Source organism: Acinonyx jubatus, chromosome E3 (assembly GCF_027475565.1).
Source record: "Acinonyx jubatus isolate Ajub_Pintada_27869175 chromosome E3, VMU_Ajub_asm_v1.0, whole genome shotgun sequence".
NCBI lineage: Eukaryota > Metazoa > Chordata > Mammalia > Carnivora > Felidae > Acinonyx > Acinonyx jubatus.
Window position 1 is genome coordinate 19209644 of NC_069398.1, and position 23583 is coordinate 19233226.

A 23583-nucleotide genomic window follows, 5' to 3' on the forward strand; every position below is an offset into this window, starting at 1 on the left:
TTAAATTCTTTTAAAACATTTATTCATTTTTGAGAGTGAGAGAGATAGAGTATGAGTGGGGGAGAGGCAGAGAGAGAGGGAGACACAGACTCAGAAGCAGGCTCCAGACTCTGAGCTGTCAGTACAGAGCCCGATGCAGGGCTCGAACCCCTGGACCGTGAGACCATGACCTGAGTGACGCTTAACCGACTGAGCCACCCAGGCACCCCTTGAGGTCTGTCATCTTTACATTTTAATGTCAACATGGTCGAATTGTAGTCTTTTCAACTCCTGTAAATGTTAACAATATCTGCTCATGGTAAAAATGTCAAACTGCAGAGTAGGGTGTAAAGTGAAAAGTAAAAGTCCTCCTATATCTTATATATGCAATCTCACTCTGCCACCCCCCACCCCCACCCACCCAGCTGGGGGCACAGGCACAGAGCCTGGCACTGGGGTGTTATACATATAGTGTAAGAAATGGTCTTGACCCTCAATAGGCTCATTCTGGTTGTCTCAGTTAATGGAATGGGGCCAAGAATGCTTACATTCGAACTGAAGCAAGCTGGGAGGGGACTGTGTTGCACTGGTGAGTACATGTCTTATCCAAAGCGACAGCCTTTTGCTCAGGTCCAGTTGTTTCTTGTTCAAGGAACAGAGACTCAGTGTTACTAGATTTCAGGATTTCAAGTGAAAATGGAAATCCATTTTTGCAGGAGATACTTGTTGCTATGCCAAACTAAGCACACATGTTTGGCTGGATTTGATCAGTTTGCAGATGTTGCAGTAGTCCTAAGGATGGGCTCTGGAGTCTGGGTTTGAATCCTGGTTCTACAACTCATCTATCTGGGCCCTAGTTTCCTCATCTATAAAAGGGGATTCTACCTCATTGGATTCTTCTGAGAATCAAGTAAGATGCTGAAAGCACTTAATAACATGTGAGGTGGACACCTCATAAAGCTTACAATGTAGGGAAAGAGTCAATAAATGAACTTCATGTGGGAATTGCAGGAAGACTTCATTGGGACAGTGGCATTTAAACAGAAACCTGAAGAATGAATAGTTAATTGGGTAGAAAAGTGGGAAAGAAGGGGAAGGAAATAACAGGCAGTGGGAAAAACCCGTGAGAAAGCCCTGAACAATCATGTAAGCCAACGCTAAAGCAGTGAGGACATAGAGGAAACAGCCGTCTGGAAGCCAAGGATTTCCTGACAAAGTGGTAACTGGAAGGAGCTTCAGTTCAGCCTGAGGGAGTCCCTGCAAACTTAAGACTTCATTCTACTCTGGCCACTGTTAACTTCCCGGACAGAAAAACCACACACACCAGGTCTTCTGCAGAGCCCTCTAACCCTCTTCTCTCAAACGGAGAAGAGGGCGGGCGGGGGTAGGGTTTGGCCTTGGGGTCAGAAGTGAGTAGTTTTCCGGCAGAGAAGGGAGATCAAGAGGGTAGGTAGGAAGGCACAAAGGTGGGAAGCAACCCTATTTGCTCTGGCGGCTGAGATGTCTAGAGGGATGCCTCCAAGGCTGGCTGGGCGGGATGCAGAACCTAGTTTCAGGCTGAGCAATCTGGCCGGCTGCAGGACCTCAGTCAAATGGAGAATGGGCGCCCCCTGGGAGCAGTGTTCGGTAGTGGACGCTGGAGAACCAAGATGAAGTGGGCGGGGAGAGGAGGGGGTGCGGCTCAAGATAGGGGGAGACTGCGTGCCACAGTTTTCTTCTCACAGGAACTGACCCCTTTCGGCCTGATGGATTCCTGGGATCCCAGAAAAGCTGGGCAGGAAGGGACCTCGAAAAAGGAACTACCAACACGTGCCCCGTGTCAGGCCCTGAGCTGGGCACTTTCGTGAACATTGTCCTAGTATACCTAACTCTACTTGGAGATAGGTCTCCTTATCCCCATTTTTCAGATAAGAAAACCGAGGTTTGGTGATTTCCCAAGGAAGGGCGGGGATTTTGTATGACTCCAGAGCCTTTTCCCTGGAGTCCTCAAGACTTGGAAGATACCTATACCAGGAGGTTTGGGGGAACAAGCATCGGGTGTGAGGCATCCAAGCTCTCCAAGAGACAACAGCATGATGGTACTTTCGGCGAGAACCACGCCTCCCTTGTCGCGACAATACTGATTACTGTTGCTTTCCTTTACAAGCCTTACCATCAAATATGAAGTCCTTGCCATACGCGAAGACGGACATTATATATTACTTAGATCGCCCGACGTGTTTCTCCCTCACCTACATTGATCCCCACTGGTGACATAAATTCTCCCCCTCCACTAGCAAGACAAGGCGTGGGACTACATTTCCCGGCAGGTCGTTCAGAAAGAGGTGGTGGGGAAAGGCAGACGGAGACTCTCGCTTTCCGTAGGCTCGCAATTTGGCGTGTCCGCCGTGATGCACATTTCAACAGCCCACGTCCTTTCTCTGGAGAGCTAAGGAAGGGACTACGTCCCCCAGCAGGCACTGCCGCAGAGAGCGAGTGATAGGCAGCCATCATTACTGTAGTCAATTTTTCCCGTTTCCACAGGGAACAGCCTTAGTGCGCGGACTACAAAACCCAGGTCGCCGTCTCCCCTTCCCTCCGGCCCGCATCTTTCTCGATTGTCCCCGCCCCTTTCCCCTTCCATTGTCTCGACCAAAGATAATGGAGCGGAGCTGGGAAGACTGCAACTCCCGTCAGGCTCTGCGCCACAGGGAGGGGGGGATTTCGATATTACAGGCAGGCGTGGAGCCCAAGGTGGCAGAATGAGGCGACGGGGAGAGGCCAGGTAGCCTGCCATCTTTATGGTAGTCTCCTTATTCTCGCGGTTCCGCCATTCTTAAGGCACACTAGAGGACTAAAAAACTACTACTCCCATCGCACCTCATAAGACCGATTGCTAGTCAGGTGTACGCCCCTCTTCCGCCATCTTGTTTGTAGTCCTCATTCCTTTTCACCTTTCCATTGTTCCTGACGAGTAGAAATGGCAGCGGGAAGGCAGCAGATGGACTGCGACTCCCGTCAGGTACCACACACGCGGAGGGTTGTGGACCGGAGGGCGTGTGAGTGCCTGGGAAGGAGGTCGGGTCGGGGGAGAAGGCCATCTTGTTTGTAGTCATCGTTCCCGCTCCTTCTCTATCCTCTGCAACGGGGAGCCTCGGGGCAACCGGACTATAACTCCCGGCATCCTCGGCTCCAGGCTTGGCACGCCCTCCGCCATCTTGTTTGTAGTCCCCGCTGGCCCCAGCGTCCCATTGTTCCCACGGTATCACCGGCGTCCGCAGGACTACGATTTCCGTCGTGCCCTGCGCGTGTTCGCCCTGGAAAGTGGAGGTCGTGGGGAAAGGAGGGGGCAGGGGGCGGGGTTCCTCTGGGAGAAGGAGGGAGTAAGAAGGAGGAGGAGGAGGAGGAGGGAAGGAGGAGGGAGGGGTGGGGGAAGAGAGGAGGAAGGAGGAAGGAGCTCTGGAGGGATGAGAGAGGCGGCCAGGGCCCCGGGCCGAAGCAGCGCGGGGCTGGGGGACCAGGGGGGCTGAGGCACCCCAATTGCCCCCTCCCCCTTTCCCTGCCCCCTTCCATCCTTTCCTTCCACCTTCCAGCTTAAGGAAGGGGATTTATTCAAATTTTATTTAAACCCCTATCTCGGGAGGGTCGCGCGCTGGGGGGAGGGGGCGAGGGCGGGGGCGCGCGCAGGCTGGGGGGGCGGGGCCGAAGCAGCTTCCTTCACCCCCCTCCGCTCGCCCCGTAGCCCTAGGGCAGGGGGCCGCAGTCTAGGGGCGGGCCCAGGGGAGGGGGGCAGGTTACAGGGACCCCCCCCTCCCCGGGAACCGGCGGTGGGCGGGGCTTGAACCCCGGAAACGGTGGGGGGGCCCAGGCCTGGTCCTGGACCCCTGGGCAGTGGGAGCCGGGAAGGGGCCAGTTAAAGGGCCGGGGGCACTGTGGAGAGGTGGGGTGGGGGGAGGGGAGCTGTGACTCAGACCCCGGACTGAGTGGGGCCCGGGCAGAAGCTGAGCACCCTGCGCCCGAGGAGCCCCCGTTGGCCTGGGGGGGCTGAGGGACTGAGCCCCCCAGAGCAGGACCTCCCCCTGGAAGGGCCGCGCCGCAGCCCGTGGGAGGGCCTCGCCCCTGGCGCCCCCCATCTCCACTCGCCGCCGTCCCGGCCTCCGCCGGAGGGAGGGGCCGAGCGCCCTCGGGGGGCCGTGGACCCCGGCGTTCTGAGCGTTCCGCGCCCCGCGCCGCCCGGCCCCCCCGCCGCCGATGGCCGCCGACCCGCCGGGAGCTGCCGAGAAGGGAGAGATGGCTCCCGGGACACGTGTGAGGTGGGTTCATGCGGCTCCTCCTCACCCCCAGACCTGGGCAGCTCCCACTCCCATTCATCCTCAGCCCGGCCTCTCTCTGCCTTCCCCGCCCCCAGCCTCGCCCTCTCTTTGCTCCAAACTCCTCATCTCCAGCCCTCCTTCCTGTTACCTCTCAACCCTGGGGAACTGGCCTTCCTTCCTAGACCCTGCTTCCCCTTGCAGACCCCCATCCCTGCCTGCAGTCGCCGCCTTCCAGGCCCCTCCCCTGGAGCACTGGAGGGCCCCTTCCCCCCATGGATGGGTCTGGAAGTCCCTGGAAAGGGGGAAGCTGGGGTAAGACTCTGGCCACGAAGAGACCCTCCAGGCCTGCTGAGTCTGTATGGGATCTTGGAGGATCTGGTTTCCATGGGAAGGGGAGCCCAAGGGATTCTAGACAATTAGGAATGGAAAGCAGCCTGGGAAGCTTGGGGGTTGGGGGGGAAGACATGTAGGACTGAGCCCATCCTGAGTTCTGTGGAGATGTCAGGGTGGATTCTAGAATGCCAGGGAATCTGGGAAATTGCCCAGATTGACATGAGAGATCCAAGAGGAGGGTGTCTTGGGGCAGAGGGAGCTCTGTGGGGAGCAGAGGAGTTGAGATGTTGGAGTGAAGAAGAGCTCTGAAGCAGCATTGGGGGGAGGGGTGTCTCAGAGCCCTGGGCAGCAGAGTGAATCTTTAGGGATGGGGGAGGGAAGCATCCCATTGGATGTGTTGACAATGTATAGGTTTTGGAGGAAGAGAGATTGGGTGGTAGTTGTGTGTGTGAGAGAGAGAAAGGAGGGAGGAAGAAAGGTCTGGAGCTTCTACCCAGGAATCTGTGGGTATTTTGGAGGTAAGTCTGGGAAATTTTAGGTTGGAGAATGCATGGGGTGTATTACATTTGGGTAAAAGAGGAAGAGTTGGGGCCTCTCTAAGGTAACTCCACAGAAAAGGAGCCCCTGGCTTTCCAGGGAGCTTTGGTGTGGGGATGTCAGTGCAGAGGCCCTAGTCCCTTCCTCATCTCTGGGTTAGGCAAGAGGACACTGAGGAAGTGTTAGAGGAAAGAGGAGTGAGGTCAGGAAGCCAATTCTCAGACTCCCAGAGGAGCCAGGTGAGCTGCTTTGGAGAGAGAGGCCTTGAGTGGAGGGAGTGTTGTTCCCCCCCCCACCCCCCACCCACCTCCCCTGCAGGAGGGATGACCTCCTTGTCTCTCCCTGGATAAGAGGGCAAGCTCTGGTTGCCTAGGAAAGAGGGGATCTGCGGGAGTTTCTCAGGCCAGGGCCTCAGTGGGCTCACCTGACCTGCCACCATTTACCCATAGCCCTCGGCGTTGCTGACGCCCCCAATGTCGTCGAGCAGCCGGGGGCCGGGGGCCGGAGCGCGCCGACGCCGAACCCGCTGCCGCCGCTGCCGGGCCTGTGTGCGAACTGAGTGCGGGGACTGCCACTTCTGCCGAGACATGAAGAAGTTTGGGGGGCCCGGGCGCATGAAGCAGTCGTGCCTGCTCCGGCAGTGCACTGCCGTGAGTTCTGACCCCACCTCATCAAACACCCTTGGGGCTTTGGGTACCCTTCCCCAGCTGGCCCAAGGGCCTTTCTCGGGGTGGCTTCCTGGCGTGTACTGTAGAGTTGCTGTTTATTCATGAATTTTTTCACTATTTTGTTTAAATGTCCACCAGGCCCATTTTCGCTCCAAGCTGGGGGCAATGTTAGGGAACCTAGGAGAATCTAACCTAGTGCCTGCTTTCATGCTTTTCCCAGCTTCAGAAGCACAGACCCATAGAGAGCTCACCCTGTCTTGGTCTTGTACCCCTCCCTGGAGGGATTTGTGTACAGAGGCCCACTTCCAGAGCCAGCCCCGGTGAATAGGTCTTAGCCTTCTTTGGCCTCTTCCTCACCTGCCAGAGTGGTCTTGAAGTTGAGGCAGGCTTACCCTTTGCTTGACCTTGAACAAACACTTTGAACCTCAAGGTGTCTTTTCTGTGAAACGTTTTCTTTGCCAAGTGTAAAGATTAAACAGTGGCATGGTTGTGAGTGTTCCTGCTACTGGGCCCAGCACACAGTAGGTATCTGGAGAATGTGAGTTTTTTCCTTTAAGCTTCCTGGGGCTCCAGAATGTGGCCCTTCTCCAGCAGCCTTAAGGAGCCAGCTGCATCCTGCGCCCCCTCCTGGAGGACCACCACCTCCTTTTCCTTCCAGCCACTTTTTGCTGCTTCTTTAACCCCACAGCACTCCCTTCTCTCCCTTTGTACCCAAACCCTTGCCTCGCTTTCCTGTTTCTCCTTTCCCGACCTACTTTTTCCTTGGGCCTGTCTCCCGACCTTCAGCGTCCCTCAGATGACTACGTGTTACCACTGCCCTTCCCAAAGTCAAGTTGTCTCAGGGCTGCTCTCTTTCTCATGGGACTTTTTAGTGTTCCCAGGAGTCTTGCCAAAACCTGGTTCATTGTAGGCTCCAGAGCAACCCTTGGGCTGCCCATTGAGCAAACTCAGAATCATCCCAAGCTGTTGCCACGTCCTCTGCAGCTCTCTCTCGGTAGTATTGTCATATTTCCCATGGTTTCTCTTCTTCGGCAAAGCCAGCTACAATTTTCAGGGTCACACACACAGACCCTGACTCCAGCTGCAACATTTCCAACAGCGATAACAACTATGTATCCGGTGCCTCTCATGCATTATCTCATTCTTCCAATAGTCCCACAGAAGAAAAATGCTTAGCACCATTTTAGAGATGGAGAAACAAAGACATAGGGAGGTTAAGTCACTTGTTCAAGGTTACACTGCCAAAAAGGAACAAATTCAGGATTTGATCTCTTGGCCCGTGGGTTCTGAATTTCATCCAGCATTGGCCAGGCTCCCCAGACGGAAGGGTCTCTCCCCTGTTGCTTGCTTTCAGGGTCCCTAACACCCTCTCTTCCCCAACAGCCCGTGCTCCCACACACAGCTGTGTGCCTCTTATGTGGGGAGGCTGGGAAGGAGGACACAGTGGAGGGAGAGGAAGAGAAATTTGGTTTGAGCCTCATGGAGTGTACAATCTGCAATGAGATCGTCCACCCTGGCTGCCTGAAGGTGATGGCCCTGGGGGCCCTGGAGTCTGAAGGTGATGGCCCTGGGGAATGCTGCCTCTGGGTTTACTGGCACTCTACATCCACTCCCTGCCCTCTGCCTACAGATGGGGAAGGCTGAGGGTGTCATCAATGCGGAGATCCCTAACTGCTGGGAGTGCCCTCGATGCACCCAGGAAGGCCGGACCAGCAAGGTAAGGATAGGGGCTGGGCTGGGTGCTGGACTCTGGGTAGGCAGTGGGTCGGAGAGCTGGATAGCACCTCACCCTCAGCTTCCATCTCCCCAGGATTCAGGTGAGGGACCAGGCCGCCGCAGGGCTGACAACGGCGAGGAGGGCGCCAGCCTGGGGAGTGGATGGAAGCTGACGGAGGAGCCGCCGCTTCCACCACCCCCACCCAGGCGCAAGGGCCCCCTACCTGCTGGGCCCCCCCCAGAGGACGTGCCTGGGCCCCCCAAAAGAAAGGAGAGGGAGGCAGGGAATGAGCCCCCCACCCCAAGGAAAAAGGTGAGCCAGGGAGCATGCTCACTAGGTCTAGCACAAAGGATTCTGGGAGCAGTAGTCTTGTTCCTTGTTGGGGAGGGTGGGCCTGGGACGCTGTGCTCTGTGGGTTCCCCAAGGGGTTTTTGGGAGATGTAGTTCAGGAGGTATTGGGAGGAGGATGGAGCATGCTCAGTGGGGAAGAGAGGTACAGGTGAGGTGCAACTGGTACTGGGCAGGGAAGCTTTGGGAGCTCAGGGTGCTTCAGGTAGGAGAGAGAGAGCCTGCTCAATTTAGGTGCTACAGAGGAAGAAGGAGGGGCTGGGAAGGGCCTGAGGGGGAAGAAAGAGAAGATGAGAGCATGCTCAGTGAGCCAAGACACTGTTGGGGAGGTGAGCATGCTCAGAGTTCTTCCTGAGATGGGGGCTTCTGGGATTTGTAGTTTAAGAAGAGAGCATGGATCTTAGCTTTGTGGACAATGAGGGGCTAATGGGGTCTTTCCCTTTCCCCATATTTCCCTCTTACTCTGGTAGGTGAAAGGAGGCCGAGAGAGGCACCTGAAGAAGGTGGGTGGAGATGCCTGCCTCCTCCGAGGATCGGACCCAGGCGGCCCCGGCCTTCTGCCCCCCAGGGTTCTGAATCCAAGCCAGGCTTTCTCGTCCTGCCACCCTGGGCTCCCTCCCGAGAACTGGGAGGTGTGCCGGGGACCTCCTCCCTCCCCCTCCCACCTTTCCTTGCCCCACCCTCCACCCTGGAGACAGAGATCTGTCCCTTCCTGCTCACCTTGTCTGCCCCTGCCCCATTTGGCCACAATGGGCATCTGGACCCCTGGGAAGAGTGGAGGGGGAGAGGTGGGTTGGGGCCAGGCTTCAGAACTTTCCAAGAACCCTTGGGGTGTCATCTGATCCATTTGCATCATCTTTCCACATCTTAAAGGGAAAAAGAACTGAGTTCAGATCCCTGCCCACTGATTCCCTGTGTGGTCTTGGCAACTTGTCAGCTGTTCTGAACCTTGGTTTCCTCATGTGTGAAGGAGATGATACTGCCTACCCTACCCACCTATCTCACAGAACTGTTTACATCTAATGAAAGTAAATGAGTTTTGTGAACTGTGAAATGTACCTAGGGTTGTGGAAAAGGAAGCCCAGAAAGGTTAAAAGACTTGCCCAGGGTCACACAGCAAGGCTGAACTTCAGGTGTCACTTTGCCCTGACACACAAATGCAAGGGTCTGCCTGATTGTGTTCAAATCCTGCTTTTGCCATTTGTCATTTTATAATCTGGGCTAGTCACTTAGTCTCTCAGAGCGTCCGTCTCCTCATGTCTAAGAAGAGTGGCCCAGGTTGCCATTCCATGCAAGCACTGTGAGAGTATGTTGAGTTAGCGTGAGATGCTCTGTCACTCTCACATCCTTGAATAGATACTTGGAATCATCTAGTCCAACATTCTGTGTTGCAGGTGATGAGCCAGGGGTTTCCAAAGGCCACAGAGAGTTCGATAGCCAGGCCGATACACAAAACTACATCTCTAATTGTTCTCCATATTTCACTGCGTTTGGAAACTCATACGCTGTTGAAACCCATAGGGCTTTTAATTCTTTGAATCAATGCCTTCATGTGACAGATAAGGAGACCAAGGTCCAGAGGGACATGGTGTGGCTGAGGCTTCACATCGTTCGGGGGCATAGCCACGACTGGAACTCGGGACTGTCTCTTGGGCTGCTCATCCCCTGCTGACTCCTCAGGGGCAGGGAGGTGGGACAGTGCACCCCAGGCCCTAGAGCAGCCTCCCCCTATCTCCTTGCAGAAACCAAAGCCGCCTTTGGCCTCTGCTGAGGGCCCGGCAGTGCCGTCCCCATCGCCACAGAGGGAGAAGCTAGAACGTTTCAAGCGCATGTGCCAGCTGCTGGAGCGGGTGCCTGACACCTCCTCGTCCTCCTCAGACTCGGATTCTGACTCCGACTCTTCAGGCACATCGCTGAGTGAGGATGAGGCCCCTGGCGAGGCCCGGAATGGGCGACGGCCAGCCCGGGGCAGCTCGGGCGAGAAGGAGAACCGCGGGGGGCGGCGGGCTGTGCGCCCTGGCAGTGGGGGGCCCCTCCTCAGCTGGCCCCTGGGCCCCGCCCCACCGCCCCGGCCCCCACAGCTGGAGAGGCACGTGGTACGGCCCCCACCTCGAAGCCCTGAGCCCGACACTCTGCCTTTGGCTGCTGGATCCGACCACCCCCTGCCCCGTGCCGCCTGGCTTCGTGTCTTCCAGCACCTCGGGCCCCGAGAGCTGTGCATTTGCATGCGAGTCTGCCGGACTTGGAGCCGCTGGTGAGTGACCTGGACAGGCCTGGGTTCTCACTTGCTGTGTGACCTGCAACAGCAGGTTGTGATCTCTTTGGCTCCTGGTCTGTAATCTGTGCACATTTTAGTCTGATACTTTTGTATTTGCTGTATGCAGGCTGCTTTCCATTTGTGAGCTCGTTGAACTCTCATAACAACTTTGTGAGGTGGGTACTATTATTCCCTTTTATAGATGAAGCTGAGGTCAAGGTCATGGAGGGGACGTAGTAGAGCTAGGAATTTGAACCCAGGCCCTGTGGCTCCAGAATCTTTTCTTTTAATAACTATCATTTACGAATGTTCAGTATGTGCCAAGCATAGTGCTGACTGCTGGACATGCGTCACCTGACTTGTTTTTCACGCAGTCTTTTTTCTGAGGACAGTCTCATTATAGGTCCTATTTACAAAGAAGAAAGGTCTTTGCTGAGGTGGCCCCTGCCCTCTCAGAGGCAGCCATTCTTGAGGCCCCTGGCTCCCTTGGTAATTTCTTTCTGCCCCGTAGCCACCACCAGCTCCCTTTGCCTATCCTCCCCTCATCTCCTCACTGCTTTCTCAACCTTGTTTGTTCAGAAATGTCGGTCATCCTCCCAAGCCCCTGGTCTTCCTCTTTGATCCTGCCCCTGACAAAATCCTCCCCCAACCCCATCAAACTCCCACCGTACTCTGTTCCCTCTACAGAGCACATAGAGGTCTTTTGCCTGCTGATCAGTTTTCACTCAATGATTCATTTTCATGTTCATGTCCCTTGTTGGCATGGTACTTTGTCTGTTTTATTTGTATGTCCCCACCATGGGACAAGGGCAGTGTAGGTGCCCGAGAAATAATTCATTAAATGAGAACATTCAGGCTCTTTCCCAGGCACTTACTGTAGACCAGGCATTGTTTTGGGCACTTGGCAAATTGTTGGCTGACTTGTTCCTCGTAATAGCAGCCCTGTGAAGGAATGAGGGACACCTGAAGTCACAGCGCAAGTTCGTGGCTGAACTCAAACTTCAGTCCTTTTCCTTTAGACTCTGCGGCATTAGTTCATGCCTCTGGTCCCTGTGGAGGCTGTAGAGCTAAGAAGATGGGAGTACAGGCTCTGGAAGCAAATTGCCTATGGTTGCATCGTATTCTTTCTCTGATAAGCTGATGCTGCTGGGCTTAATTTAGAAGTTAAGTTTCTTAACTTCTCTGTGCCACAGTTTTTTCTTCCATCTGTGAAGCCAGGAGAACCAAAGCATTTACTTCGTAGTGTCTTTGTAAGCTAATATACTTAAAGAATTGAGGATGCTACCTAGGAAATAGAAACTACTCCATGCCTTAACTGTAATCGTTATTATTCACTCAGTTGCAAATATTGCTGGAAGCACAGACTTTATATCCTCAGAACACAGGTCTGTGCCCTTGAAGAGTTCCCAGTCAACCCGCAACATAGAAGCAAATAGAGCAGTTACTGGGGATCATCACCCCAGCTTGTGTAGTGATTGAGGAAATGTTTGCTGAGGCCTCCTCAAAGCCAACTCTGTGCTGGGCACGTGGGATCCAGAATTGAAGAGGACTTGATTTCTGCCTCAAGGAGAGACTTGCGACCGGAAGTGGACGAAGCAGAGAGGCTGGACTGCACAGTGATTTCTAGCTGGGGTCCTGGAGTCTGGCCTTCGTGGGTGTCATCCACTGGGACTTCCGCACTTCCTGGATGTATGGCCAGGGGTGGATAGCGATACCTTTCATGGCCTGTTTTCTCATCTTTAGTCTAGGGTTCATACTCTTACCTTGTGGGGATTAAATGAAGTGGTCCTTGCAAAGCACTTAGCACACTACCTGAAAGGCACTAAACACTATATAAAATGGTGGCTTTTGATAAGGTCGAAGGTAGGGCGGAGCAGAGGTTCAGTGGGACCAGTCAGGAGGCTCGGTCGGGCCCGGGCACAGAAGTAGGGGCAGGAGGGGTAGAGAGGAGGGACTTGGAAGACGGCTGTGCTCACCACTATACCACCAATGCTGGCAAGAGAGGAGGCACTTGTGCTGAGAACTTTTTAAGAAGCAGAATGGCTTGCACTCAGTGACTAAATGGCTATGAGAGCAGCAGGGTGACTCTTAGCTGAGTTTCTGGCCCACAAGTTTCTGGGTGGGCAACAGTGCTGTTCCCTAAGCTCAGGAATACCAGAGGAGGAGCAGGTTCCAGGGAAAGCAAAGTGCTCAGCTCTGACATAATTTGGCCCAAAACTTCTGTGGTCCAGTCAGGAGCTAGCAAGACAGCAGATGGATGTACAGGTCTGATGTTTGAGAGAAAGATCCAAGTTTGGAAGTTTTCATCCTATAGGTGGCAGCTTCCAGAAAGAGGACAGAAGACGGAATGTTAGTATTTGTGAATTAGGCAAAGAGCAGCCAGAGACATGGAGGAGATGGTGGTGGTATCCTGAAGAAGAGAGATTGAGGAAGGAGTAAATGATAAAGTGTAGGATGTTGGTGAGAGGTGGTAAGAGACCAAGGACCAGAAATGGCAATTGGATTTGCTATGAGAGGCCTTGGTATCCTTGGCTGTGCTACAAAGAGTTAGGGGGACCAAAGCCAGGTCGCGTGGAATCAAAGATGTCAGCTCCAAGGGAAGGACTTAATCTGTTTGCTTCTGTGTCCCTAGTTTCTAAGATGGTATCTGGCATACAGTAGGTTCTAAGACAGTACTTGTTTTTTGTTTTTTGTTTTTTTTTTTTTTAATGTTTATTTTTGAGAGAGACAGAGCGTGAGTGGGGGAGGGACAGAGAGAGAGGGAGACACAGAATCCAAAGCAGGCTCCAGGCTCTGAGCTGAGAGCCCGATGCGGGGCTCAAACCCGTGAACCACAAGATCATGACCTGAGCTGAAATCAAGAGTAGCATGCTTAAACGACTCAGCTACCCAGGCGCCCCTAAGATAGTACTTGTTGAATGGGTGAATGAATGGAAGTGAGGAAATCAGGATGGTGTGTGGAAAGAGGTAGTGAGGGTGGAGCTAGAGAGGAATTTGTAGGTGGGAGAGCAGGAAGTTGTAGGCTTTCCTGTCTGGTGGCTTTTATCTTTTGGCACTGGGAGGCGAAGTCAGTGTACCAAGAGCGAGGGGAGGGGGCAGCCAGAGGAAGTATGGTGGAGTTGTTGAGTCACAGGGAAGAGGGTTGGAACTTTGGAGGACATGGGCAGAGAGGGTGGCAAGGAAGGGACTAGAACACAGGGTCAGGACCAGTTGGGGGCTGGGAATAAAGGCCTGGAGATGGGTGGGTAGGAGGACAGTGGTGGCATCAGGGAGTCCAGATTGCTGAGAGGGAAGAACCAGTTTGGGCTGGTAAATCTGCATCCCCCAAGGGCCTCTGCAAGACAGAGGTTTAGAACTAGAATTTCAGATTTGGGAGGTGGGCTTAATGGGGTGCTGACTCAGTCAGGGTGGCTGGGGTCTAGGAAGAAGTGAACGGGTTAGGGAACTCACACATCAAGCCCTGACGCCCCTAGATGAGCGCATGTGGTGCCTCTTAAGAGTTCTTCTTGCCTCTCACCTTAGGCGTCCTTCCCCAGCTTAGAAAGAACATATCCATGGCTCCCTGCTGCCCTCACAACAGACTCCCACAATTCTGTTGGACGTTTGGACATGTACAGTACCTCACCGACGGCACGAAGTATTTCCCACACTTCCCCCGTACGGTCTGCCTTCATCTTTGCAGCAAACCTTTGAAGTACCGCCTTTACTCTCTTATGGTTTGGAGAATGGAGGCCCAGAGAGGGTGACTCAAAGCATGGAGCTGGCAGAGCTGGGATTCAAATTCCTATTGAGCTCACACACTTTACCTCTAGGCTCTCGTGGGCATGACAGTCCAGCCTGGCATTCCAGCCCGCCTTGACACGGTGGGCCTCCCCTGGGCCTCCTCTGAGGTCTTCCCCCGGCCTCTAAACCAGTCACAGCTCAGGCTCTCAATCCAGACCAGCTTGGTTTAAAGCCTGGCTTTGCTACCACTTGGTAACTCTGGGATCTTGAACAAGTTTCTTAATCCCTTTGCCTTAACTCTTAAAAAGGAGATGATAATAACAATATTTACCTCCTAGGGCTGTTGTTGTGAGGTTAAATGCCTTATCTATAGACAAGTACCTGGCACATAGTAAACTCTCAGTAAACACTAGTTGTTAGTACCATAGGCATCATCCTCACCTTCCTCATTATGGTGAGCTGATGAATTGCCCTTTGTTCCTGCTGCCTGAGTTTCTCAGAGTGCTCTGTTTTCTCTCTGTGTCCTAGGCCTGGACACTGGTTCTTCCCCATCTGGAACATAACACCCACTTTCCTCCCCTCACTAGAATAACTGCTGTCTTCTTAAAGTCTCAAATCAGGTTGTCTCCCTGGGAGGCTCCTTGTCCAGTCCTCTCATCGACCCTTATTATATCCTTTGCTGCTTCAGTTACCATGGACTGGCCGTGTTTCCCCCATTTTCTGATAGCCCAGTGGAGGCTGGGCGCTTAGGATCAGTAGGGCAATTGGTGATTGTTGGCTGCCGTTCTTAGGTTTAAACCCAGTGTCCTGGTCATTCAAGAGTAAAGGAACCAATTAGTTCAATCTCAGAAAAGTCCTGGGAGACTTCCTGGGAGAGGAGGCACTGGAGCTGTGTATTGAAAGCTCTGGGTTGGTTGGCATTTCTGGCAGAAGCACAACATGTACCAATCTATGTTGGCTCCAGGCAGCATTGTATGTCAATAGGCAGGCAGGTCGTTTGGCCTGGCTATCGTGAAGTGGGATACAGAAACAACTGGGGGGCCCATGTGTGCCTCCAGGGAGAAGGGTTCCCTTCTAGCTGTAGAAGATCCAGGAGGGCTTCAAGATGATAGTGGCAGTTGAGCTGAGATTCAAGACTGGGTTGGAGTGGGCAGGATTTCACTGAGTAGAAAAAGAAAAAGGGCAGGACCTAGGGGCAGAAGCTGCGTTGAGGATAGGTTGGGTTTTTTCCTTTTCTGTTTTATAATCGGAGAGATTTGCAAATGTTTATTGGTTGAGTGGAAGGAACCAGGAGAAGTAGAGGCTAGAATGCCAGAAGAGGGGGGGAAGTGGTAGGAAGCAGCAGGCGGGAGTGGAGTTGTTTGGATTGAAGCCTTCAGTGTCTGTGCCCCCAGTATTCCCTAAAATGTCATACAGGGCGCTGGCAGTTTCAAGTGGCACAAAAGCATGGCTTAATCCTTCTGTTAGTTTTGAAAAGGAAGTCTCTCCATTGGGTGCTATTGTGTCTTTAACATTTCTCAATACTTATCTCCCTGTTTAACAAAAATAGTCTTCAGGTGGTAGCCTAAAGCCACAGCAACACCTGCCTAGAACTTAATAGCCCTGGTCTGTTTTTATTGTACATGTTTCTAAGGTTAACATATGTATATGAAATAATACTGCCTTTAAGTGTGAAGTGGGGATCAATTTAAAGATAAATCCATGTTCTGCACAGAAGGGGATAGCAAATAACCGGAGTTGGGAACCACTGCCCCAGCTCAGGGCTTCTTGCAGGGAAAGCCCTTCAGTATGAGGGGTGGGAGGCAGGGAAGACACAGCCTCCTGGGCCCTTCCCACGCCTGCTGCTTCTGACACAGTCCATCTAGCCCAGTGAGAATTTCCTGACATGCCTCTGAAAACTGGAAGAGAGTTTTCTAACTAAGTCTCAAGGAACTTTAGTGTGCCACAAAGTGTTTATAGGTGACCTGGGGAGAACACCGGAAGGGTTCCTGGTAAAATAAGTTTGGGAAGCCCTTCTCTGGTTTTGCTGCATATTGGACTAGTCAAGGCTCTCAGAAATGCTGGGATCAGGAATTCAAATTCAAATCAGGATTTGAAACTGAATCCTGGGCCCTACCAGGCCTTCCATAAACACTGATTAAGTGAATAAATGAAAAGCTGAGATGAAATGTGTTGTGGGGGAGGGCCCGGTGGAAGCTTCAGGGAATTCACACTGGCTTTGCACCATTCCTTCATTCAACAAATGTGCAACAGATCACCTGGGTGCACCTGGCACAGTGCTGGGTACTGGCCCTACCAAAGGAGAAAAGCCAGACCTGCCCTTGTAGAGCCTCCATTCTAGTTGAAGAGACACAATGATCAAAGAGAACAGGGTTGTAGGTCAAGCCTCAGGCAGTTGGCCATCAGAATGGGGCAGATGTGGCTCAAAGGCAGAGATTAATAAAGGATATGGGAAATTCCCATGAGTCATAACTTAGCCAGGGAGAACTCCAGAAGTCCAAGGTGGGGTGGGGGTGGGGGCGGGTAGGGGCTGCTGACAGATCCCTATGGTGTTACATTAAATACACCATGTAGGGTGTTTGTGTCTTTGCTAAAATGCTTTATAAGCTGTAATGCCTAAAAACATACAGAAGCCCTGTGGGGCTGACTGAATCTGGATCATTATCCTCATTTTATAAAGGGAGCATCTGAGGCTCAGGGAGAGGAATGGACTTGCTTGGGGTCTCACATCCAGATGAAATAGAACCCCAAACCCAGTGCTCTTGTCCTGAGGAGGGGAGCTTCCTGCCACCCCCTGCTGTCTTTGTGGGCCAGCCAGGACAGAGCTGTCTGTGGTGGACCCTTAAGTAGGGAGTTTTGTGGGCTCCCTGAGAGCTGAGAGCTCTGTCTCCCTCTTGTGGCTGATAGGTGCTATGACAAGCGTCTGTGGCCTCGAATGGACCTGAGCCGGCGAAAGTCACTGACCCCGCCCATGCTCAGTGGTGTGGTTCGTCGCCAGCCCCGAGCCCTGGACCTCAGCTGGACAGGTGTCTCCAAGAAGCAGCTCATGTGGCTTCTGAACCGACTGCAAGGTAGGGTTGGATGGCAAGGTAGGACAGAGTGAAGAGGGAGACGGTCCTGGGATGGAGCATCAGCTTCCTGACCTTCCCTCCAACCCCCCAGGCCTGCAGGAGCTGGTGCTCTCTGGCTGCTCCTGGCTCTCCGTCTCTGCCCTGGGCTCAGCCCCACTGCCGGCCCTGCGGCTTCTGGACCTTCGCTGGATTGAGGATGTTAAAGACTCCCAGCTGCGTGAGCTGCTGCTGCCTCCACCAGACACCAAACCAGGTGTGGCCCCTGTTGGCTCATTTGCAGAATGGGTTGGGCAAGGGGAGGGAGTGGGTATGAGGCCTCCAAGGTCTCTTCCAACTCATGCTGGATGTTAAAAGATTTGAAGAAAGGACAAGCACAAGTTTGATTAGAAGGCCTTACTTGGCCATTGTTCATCTGCTGTGCGTTCCACCGTGTGATAGCCGTAAGGGAACAGGGATGAAGAGGAAGTAGCCCCTGCCCTCTAGAGGGGAGATGGTTATGTGATGAAACACGGTATAAAACAGGAGGATGATGTAAGAATTCTGGAAGAAGCCAGGGGCATGGCTGATGGCAGATATGAGTGAAGTCACTGGGTGTGGTGGGCACTATTGGAGAGCCTCCAAAGGGAGCAGTGGCAATTGCCAGGGAAGAATACAGGCCCAAAGAGCCAGAAATGGATTTTTCTATGAGATATCCATGATTTTATTTTATTTTTTAAATGTCTGTTTATTTGGGGGGGAGGACAGAGAGAGAGGGAGAATCCCAAGCAGGCTGTTAGCAGGGAGCCTGACTTGGGGCTTGAACCCACAAACCGTGATATCATGACCTGATATCATGATGATGTCATGATGACCTGAACTGAAATCAAGAGTTGGGCACTTAACTGATTGAGCCATCCAGGTGCCCTGAAATATCCTTGATTTTAAATGATGGCAGTTAATTTAACATTCTTTTGCTTATTTTATATATTTTTAAATGTTTATTTTTGAGAGAGAGAGAGAGTGTGTGTGTGAGCAGGGGAGGGGCAGAGGGGAACAGAGGATCTGAAGCGGGTTGTGTGCTGACAGCCGTCGGCCCAATGCAGGGCTCAAACTCACAAACTCTGAGATCATGAGCTGAGGTGAAGTCCGATGCTCAGTCAACTGAGCCACCTAAAAGAATGTCCCTAACATTCTTTTAAAATTCATGTGTGGACCAGTAAATATATGGCTGAGCAGTAGATTTGGCTCTTATGCCCCCTTGCCCTGTAATAAAAGGATAAGGGTTTTCCTGAGAGGATGGAGCAGAAAGAGGGAGCCAAATGACTTGGAAGGTTGCATAGGGCTGGTGGTATCATCTCCTGAGTCAGGCCAGGTACCTGCCAGGTAAAGTCAGCTTTTGTTATTGAACACATACTCTGGCCCTTACTCTGGCCCTGGCCCTGGCCCTGTGTAGGGCCCTGGAGATCTCAAACTGAGTTGGTCCCATTCCCTACGCTGGTGGAACCCTAGTAATGCAGAAGAGAGAGAATCAGAAATGGAAAGTTATGGTGTGATAATGGTAGTGGCTATGGTCAGGGCAGGGGTGGGGAGCAGTGAGAGAATTCCTCCCTGAGTTGGTGCTATTTGAACTGGGTCCTGAAAGGGACAGGGTTGTCCCAGGGAGTGTGAAGCAGGAATAAACAGTTTCTTAGGGCATGAGGCCCATACTGACAGAGGGGGGTGCTGGGAGCTGAGGCTGGTCAGATGAACAGAGGCTGGTCACAACAGAGGTGTGGGTTAGGAGCACTGAGGCCCGGAGCCTCCTTGTCTAGCCAGGAGATGTGATGCTAACAACAGCTTCTCTGGCCCCCGCTAGTCTGTTCTCCACACTGATGCCAGGGGAACCATCCAGAAGGGCAAATCTGTCCATGTCTGCCCTGTGCTCTAAATTATTTCTCATAGCCCCTTGGTGCTCTCTGGATAAAGACTAATACTTTGTCACTAAGGCATGGCATGGTCTGGCTCCCACTGACACAATACTATCCCTGCATTTCAGCCCCTCCAGCCCCAGGACCTTTGCCCAGTCTTCTTTGTCTAGAATGCTGTACCTTCCTTTGTCTAATTAACACCTAGTCATCCTTCAGGCTTCAGCATAAGTGCCACTTCCTCCTGGAAGCCCTCCAAGATCTGCGCCACCCCCCACCCCGCCCCACACTGTGCACTAAGATCAGAGTTCCTTTAGAGCTTTGAGAGCAGGGGGGGCCTGGGTGGCTCAGTTGGTTGGGCATCTGACTTTGGCTCTGGTCATGTTTTCATGGCTTGTGAGTTTGAGCCCCGCATCAGGCTCTTGCTGACAACTCAGAGCCTGAGCCTGCTTTGGATTCTGTGTCTCCCTCCCTTCCCCCACGCGCGCGCTCTCTCTCGCTCTCTCTCTCTCAAAAATAAATAAACATTAAAAAAAAAATTTAGAGCTTTGAGAGCATCCACTCCCAGCTATCACTACATAGTTGTGAAGTGATTTGATGAAAACCCATTTCTTCTCTTAAGCTCCAGGAGGGCAGGGGCTGTGCTCACTCTAGCCCTTTGCTTTCACAGCTCACTTTTCAGCACCTTTCTCCCCACCCCATTCCCCTTCACAGCAGTCTTGGAAGGGGGTAGACAAACATCTAGAAGTCTCTTACTATCTGGACAAGCCACCAGAGGCCCAGAGGGACTGAGTGACTACTGCAAGGCACACAGGCAGAGCTAGCCCAGAGAACTTCCCTGTTGCCCACTCTTACCGGCAATAGACTGAATCAGGAAAGTGGGGGTGAGGGTGGGCATTGGGAACTGTTTAGTCAGTCCATGAAGTGAGAAAGTGCTATTTGGCTGGCACACTGACCCCAGCTCCTCCTGCCTGAACTACCTGAGGAGCTTCCAAGGATGAACCTTCCAGGTCCTTAAGACCTGTTACACCCCCCTTTCTTTCTTTCTTTTTTTTTTTTTATAAATTTTTTCTTTTTGACATTTATTTATTATTGAGAGACAGAGACACAGAGCATGAGCAGGGAAGGGGCAGAGAGAGGGGGAGACACAGAATCCAAAGCAGGCTCCAGGCTCTGAGCTGTCAGCACAGAGCCCGACGCAGGGCTCAAACTCACAAACTGCGAGATCATGACCTGAGCTGAAGTCGGACGCTTAACCGACTAAGCCACCCAGGCGCCTCTACACCCACCTTTCTTATCTTGGCTCTCTGGCTCTGTGCAGCATTCCTGAAGCAAAATTTCAAGTTCTTCTATTTCCTTGCTTTCATCCCGATGTTCTCTGCCTGGCGTGTTCTTCTCTCACTTCTCTGCATGTTTAAATCCTTGAAAGCCCAGCTGAAATGCTGCCACCTCAGTGAAATCCTTGTAGATGCCTACTTCCCCTGCCCAAGCCAGGAGTGACCTCTCTTTCCTCTGCTTCCTCCTGATGGCTTTTAGCTGTGGCCCGAGATTGAAGGCATCCGTAGGTGTATCCCCTTTCTAGGCTCTCTACTCCTTAAAGGAAAAAACGAGGTAGAATCCAGTTTGCCAAGTCAAGTGTCCACAAAGGTGGCCTGGCAGATAACAGAAGGGTTGGGCTTGGTGAATGACTTTAGGGAATAGCATCTTGCAACCCAGCTCCCAGCTAATCATTTTCAGGTGAAAAAGATAGCCCAGTGGTGCCAGATCTTATAATTTTTGAAGGAAAAGCTCTGTCTAAATTTCTTTATGGAAATGTCCTTTTTGTAGCATTAGTCATTAATGTAAGAAAATTTTTAGCACTGGGGCACCTGGGTGGCTCAGTCGTTTAAGCAATCTACTCTTGATTTCAGCTTAGGTCATGATCTCGCAGTTTGTGGGTTCAAACCCTGCATTGGGCTCTGTGCTGACCATGCAGAGCCTGCTTGGGATTCTCTCTCCCCCTCTCTTTGCCCCTCCCCTGCTCTTGCTCTCTCAAAATAAATAAACTTAAAAGAAAAAGAAAGAAGAAAATTTTTAGCACTGTGCAGACTCCATAAAACACTTGTGAAGGCTAGTTTCATAAGTTTGCGACATCTGATTTAGTTTATCTGTGGGCTAGGCCGGTGCCTGGGAGGCAGATAGTGTTGTGGTATGTGGTCTGTTGTCCTACTCTGTTACTTCAGAGTCATGTGACTTCCGACAGATTGCTTAATGATTTTAACCTCAAAGTTCTCATCTGTAAGCAGGAGTGATAGTCACAGTCTCCCACAGCTGTGGTTCTTACAGTGCAGTCCAGACCAGCAGCATCAACACTACTAGAAAACTTGTTAGAAAAATAAACTCTAGGGGTGCCTGGGTGGCTCAGTCGGTTAAGTGTCTGACTTTGGCTCAGGCGGTGATCTCACTGTTCATGAGTTTCAGCCCTGCATCGGGCTCTCTGCTGTCAGCACAGAGCCCACTTCAGATCCTCTGTCCCCTTCTCTCTCTGCCCCTCCTCCACTCACGCTCTCTCTCTCAAAAATAAAAACATTTAATAATAATAATAAAATAGAAACTCTGAGGCCCTACTATCTAAATTCTGGTGGCAGGGCCAGCAACCATTCTAGGCAGCCCTCCAGGGAACGCAGAAGAGTCACTGGCCTTGGGGCAGGCTGCCACTTAGCCCACCTTAGCTGGTGCCTGGCCCACACTGAGTGCTCAATTAATGATGGCTAGTGTACCCTAGGCACTTAGTTTAAAAAGCAAAAAAAAGTAATGCAGGAATGTGGTAGATACAATAAAAGAAAAGCAGGCCGCATGCTTTGGGTGTAGAGATGAGGGGCATGAGTTCTTCTACCCTGGAGATGAAGAAGAGGCCTCTAAGCTCAGACCTAAAAGCCTGGGACACCAGCCAGGCATAGGATTGAACTTCGGTGTCCACAGGCAGAGTCTCAGAGCAGGGTCACCTATGGAATTTGGCCCAGGTGTTTGGGAGCACAGGCGTGGAGTTAGGAACTGAGACAGGGATGAGACCTAATAGGAACTGGAATGTTGTAACCAAGGAGGTGCCTTCAGGGTTTTTGGTAGAGGAGCCTGTATTTGAGAACCGCTCTCTTTGGATGCGAGGAAGGAGAGGAGAGACTGGACTGGGTGAGGAGGCTGTGGCAGGAGTTCAGGCAGGAGTGGTGTTACCCCAGAGGGGTGTCTGGGGAATGGAGAAAAAGGGATTCAGCTGATGATGTTACTAATGGAAGGAGAGGGAAGTAGGAGGGGAGCCTGGGATGGCAGTTCCATTGGGGATGGCATTTGTTGGATGAGTGAATATATATTGAGCACCTATGTCCCAATTGTTAGGGATAGAGCAAGAACAAGACACAAACTCTTGCCCTGGTGGAACTTACATTCTAGTGGGAGGAGAGAAAAAAAGATGTGGCATGTTAGAAAAGGGGAAAAAATAATGCAGGGAAAGGGGAGGAGTATGTGGAATGTTACCGAGTCAAATGGAGTAATCATGGAGGGTCTCACTAGGGAGGTGATGTGAGCAGTGAACAGATTAGATGAGGTCAGGTTGTGTGGGTGTTTGGGAGAAGAGCAGGTGGTGCAGGTGGAGGCTGTCTTATCTCGGAAGCAGTTTATGGATGGGTGAGGAATAGGTGTGGAGACACAGGTAGGCTAGATGCCTAGGTTTGGGCACAGGAGCGGCCAAGAGTGCTGATCTCTCACCTGCCTGCCCAGGGCAAACAGAGAGCCGTGGGCGGCTGCAGGGGGTAGCAGAGCTGCGCCTGGCGGGCCTGGAGCTGACAGATGCCTCCCTGCGGCTCCTCCTGCGCCACGCACCCCAGCTGAGCGCCCTGGACCTGAGCCACTGCGCCCACGTCGGAGATCCCAGTGTCCACCTACTCACAGCCCCCACTTCCCCACTCCGGGAGACCCTGGTGCACCTCAATCTTGCTGGTAAGCAATCTGTCTGTCCATCCTGCTAGTGTGTTTGTCCCCGAGACCGGTGGCCACCCTCTACTCACCTTCCTAGTCTCAGTTACCTCTACCCCACCCCTAGGTTGCCACCGCCTCACGGACCACTGCCTCCCGCTGTTCCGCCGCTGCCCGCGCCTCCGCCGCCTAGACCTGCGCTCCTGCCGCCAGCTCTCACCTGAAGCTTGTGCCCGGCTGGCAGCCGCTGGGCCCCCTGGCCCCTTCCGCTGCCCAGAGGAGAAGCTACTTCTCAAGGACAGCTAGTTGGGTGCCCCCCCACCCTCCCCCAGGACTCATCAGGAGCCTGGACCTCGGGCCTTCATTTTATCCCTGCCAGGAGGCCAGGTTACCCACCTCATAACTTGGGATTCCTGCCCAGGGACTCGAGCCAGCCTCCCCCCCTTTCTGCCCCCTGCACTGATATCTCTGGGGGTCTCTCCTTCCCATCCCCTCTCCCTTCCACCTGCTTCATTGTCCATCCCCTGGGGGGAGTGGGTCAGAGGTACTGGGGGTTGCTGAGCCAAAGGGATGGTGGGAGGGGGGTAAGGTGCAAGTTTGAGGGAGGGAAATCGGGGAAAGGGTATCTGCACACAGGATACTGGGAGCCAGGGGGCTGGGGGAGGTGGAGGATGGGCTGGGGGAGGGGGGACAGAAAGCAGACCACCAAGGGTTCAGGGAACAAAGACCAGATACTTGGAGTTGGGGGGTGGGGGGGGCCAAAAAGGGAAACCAGAGGAGTAATTGGGGATCCACATGTCAGAGGTGGGGGGAAATCGGGGAAACAG

At 52.8% G+C, this 23583-nt stretch overlaps 2 protein-coding genes across 4 annotated transcripts in view; one reads left to right on the forward strand and one right to left on the reverse strand.

Annotated features, from left to right (window-relative positions):
- LOC106979108 (cardiotrophin-2) overlaps positions 1-3380 on the reverse strand; it is a 22040-nt gene extending 18660 nt beyond the window's left edge. The window contains exon 1 of the mRNA XM_027051611.2: positions 2839-3380. The gene's annotated coding sequence lies outside the window, so the exon portion shown is untranslated. The remainder of the gene's footprint in view (positions 1-2838) is intronic.
- On the forward strand, positions 2729-23094 carry FBXL19 (F-box and leucine rich repeat protein 19). 3 transcript variants are annotated; one of them, XM_053213700.1, is made up of 11 exons: positions 2729-2980; positions 5591-5791; positions 7193-7336; positions 7440-7526; positions 7620-7838; positions 8345-8377; positions 9617-10128; positions 16762-16925; positions 17017-17178; positions 22562-22780; positions 22884-23094. In XM_053213700.1, the coding sequence occupies exons 1-11, from the start codon at positions 2939-2941 to the stop codon at positions 23060-23062; spliced, it is 1962 nt and encodes a 653-aa protein (XP_053069675.1). In that variant the 5' UTR covers positions 2729-2938; the 3' UTR covers positions 23063-23094. The 3 variants fall into 3 exon arrangements, with proteins under 3 accessions (XP_053069675.1, XP_053069673.1, XP_026907452.1); XM_053213698.1 differs by having other exon boundaries at positions 2730-2980; positions 8345-8506; XM_027051651.2 differs by lacking the exon at positions 2729-2980 and adding an exon at positions 3919-4271 and having other exon boundaries at positions 8345-8506.
- Positions 23095-23583: the final 489 nt, after the last annotated feature.

Excerpts from the sequence above, each read along its gene's own strand:
- FBXL19 (XM_053213698.1), top strand. The coding sequence starts at position 2,939 with ATGGCAGCGGGAAGGCAGCAGATGGACTGCGACTCCCGTCAG. Across the intron at positions 7,527-7,619 it reads AGGAAGGCCGGACCAGCAAG|GATTCAGGTGAGGGACCAGG; the intron begins GTAAGGATAGGG and ends CCATCTCCCCAG. Across the intron at positions 7,839-8,344 it reads CCCCCACCCCAAGGAAAAAG|GTGAAAGGAGGCCGAGAGAG; the intron begins GTGAGCCAGGGA and ends TTACTCTGGTAG.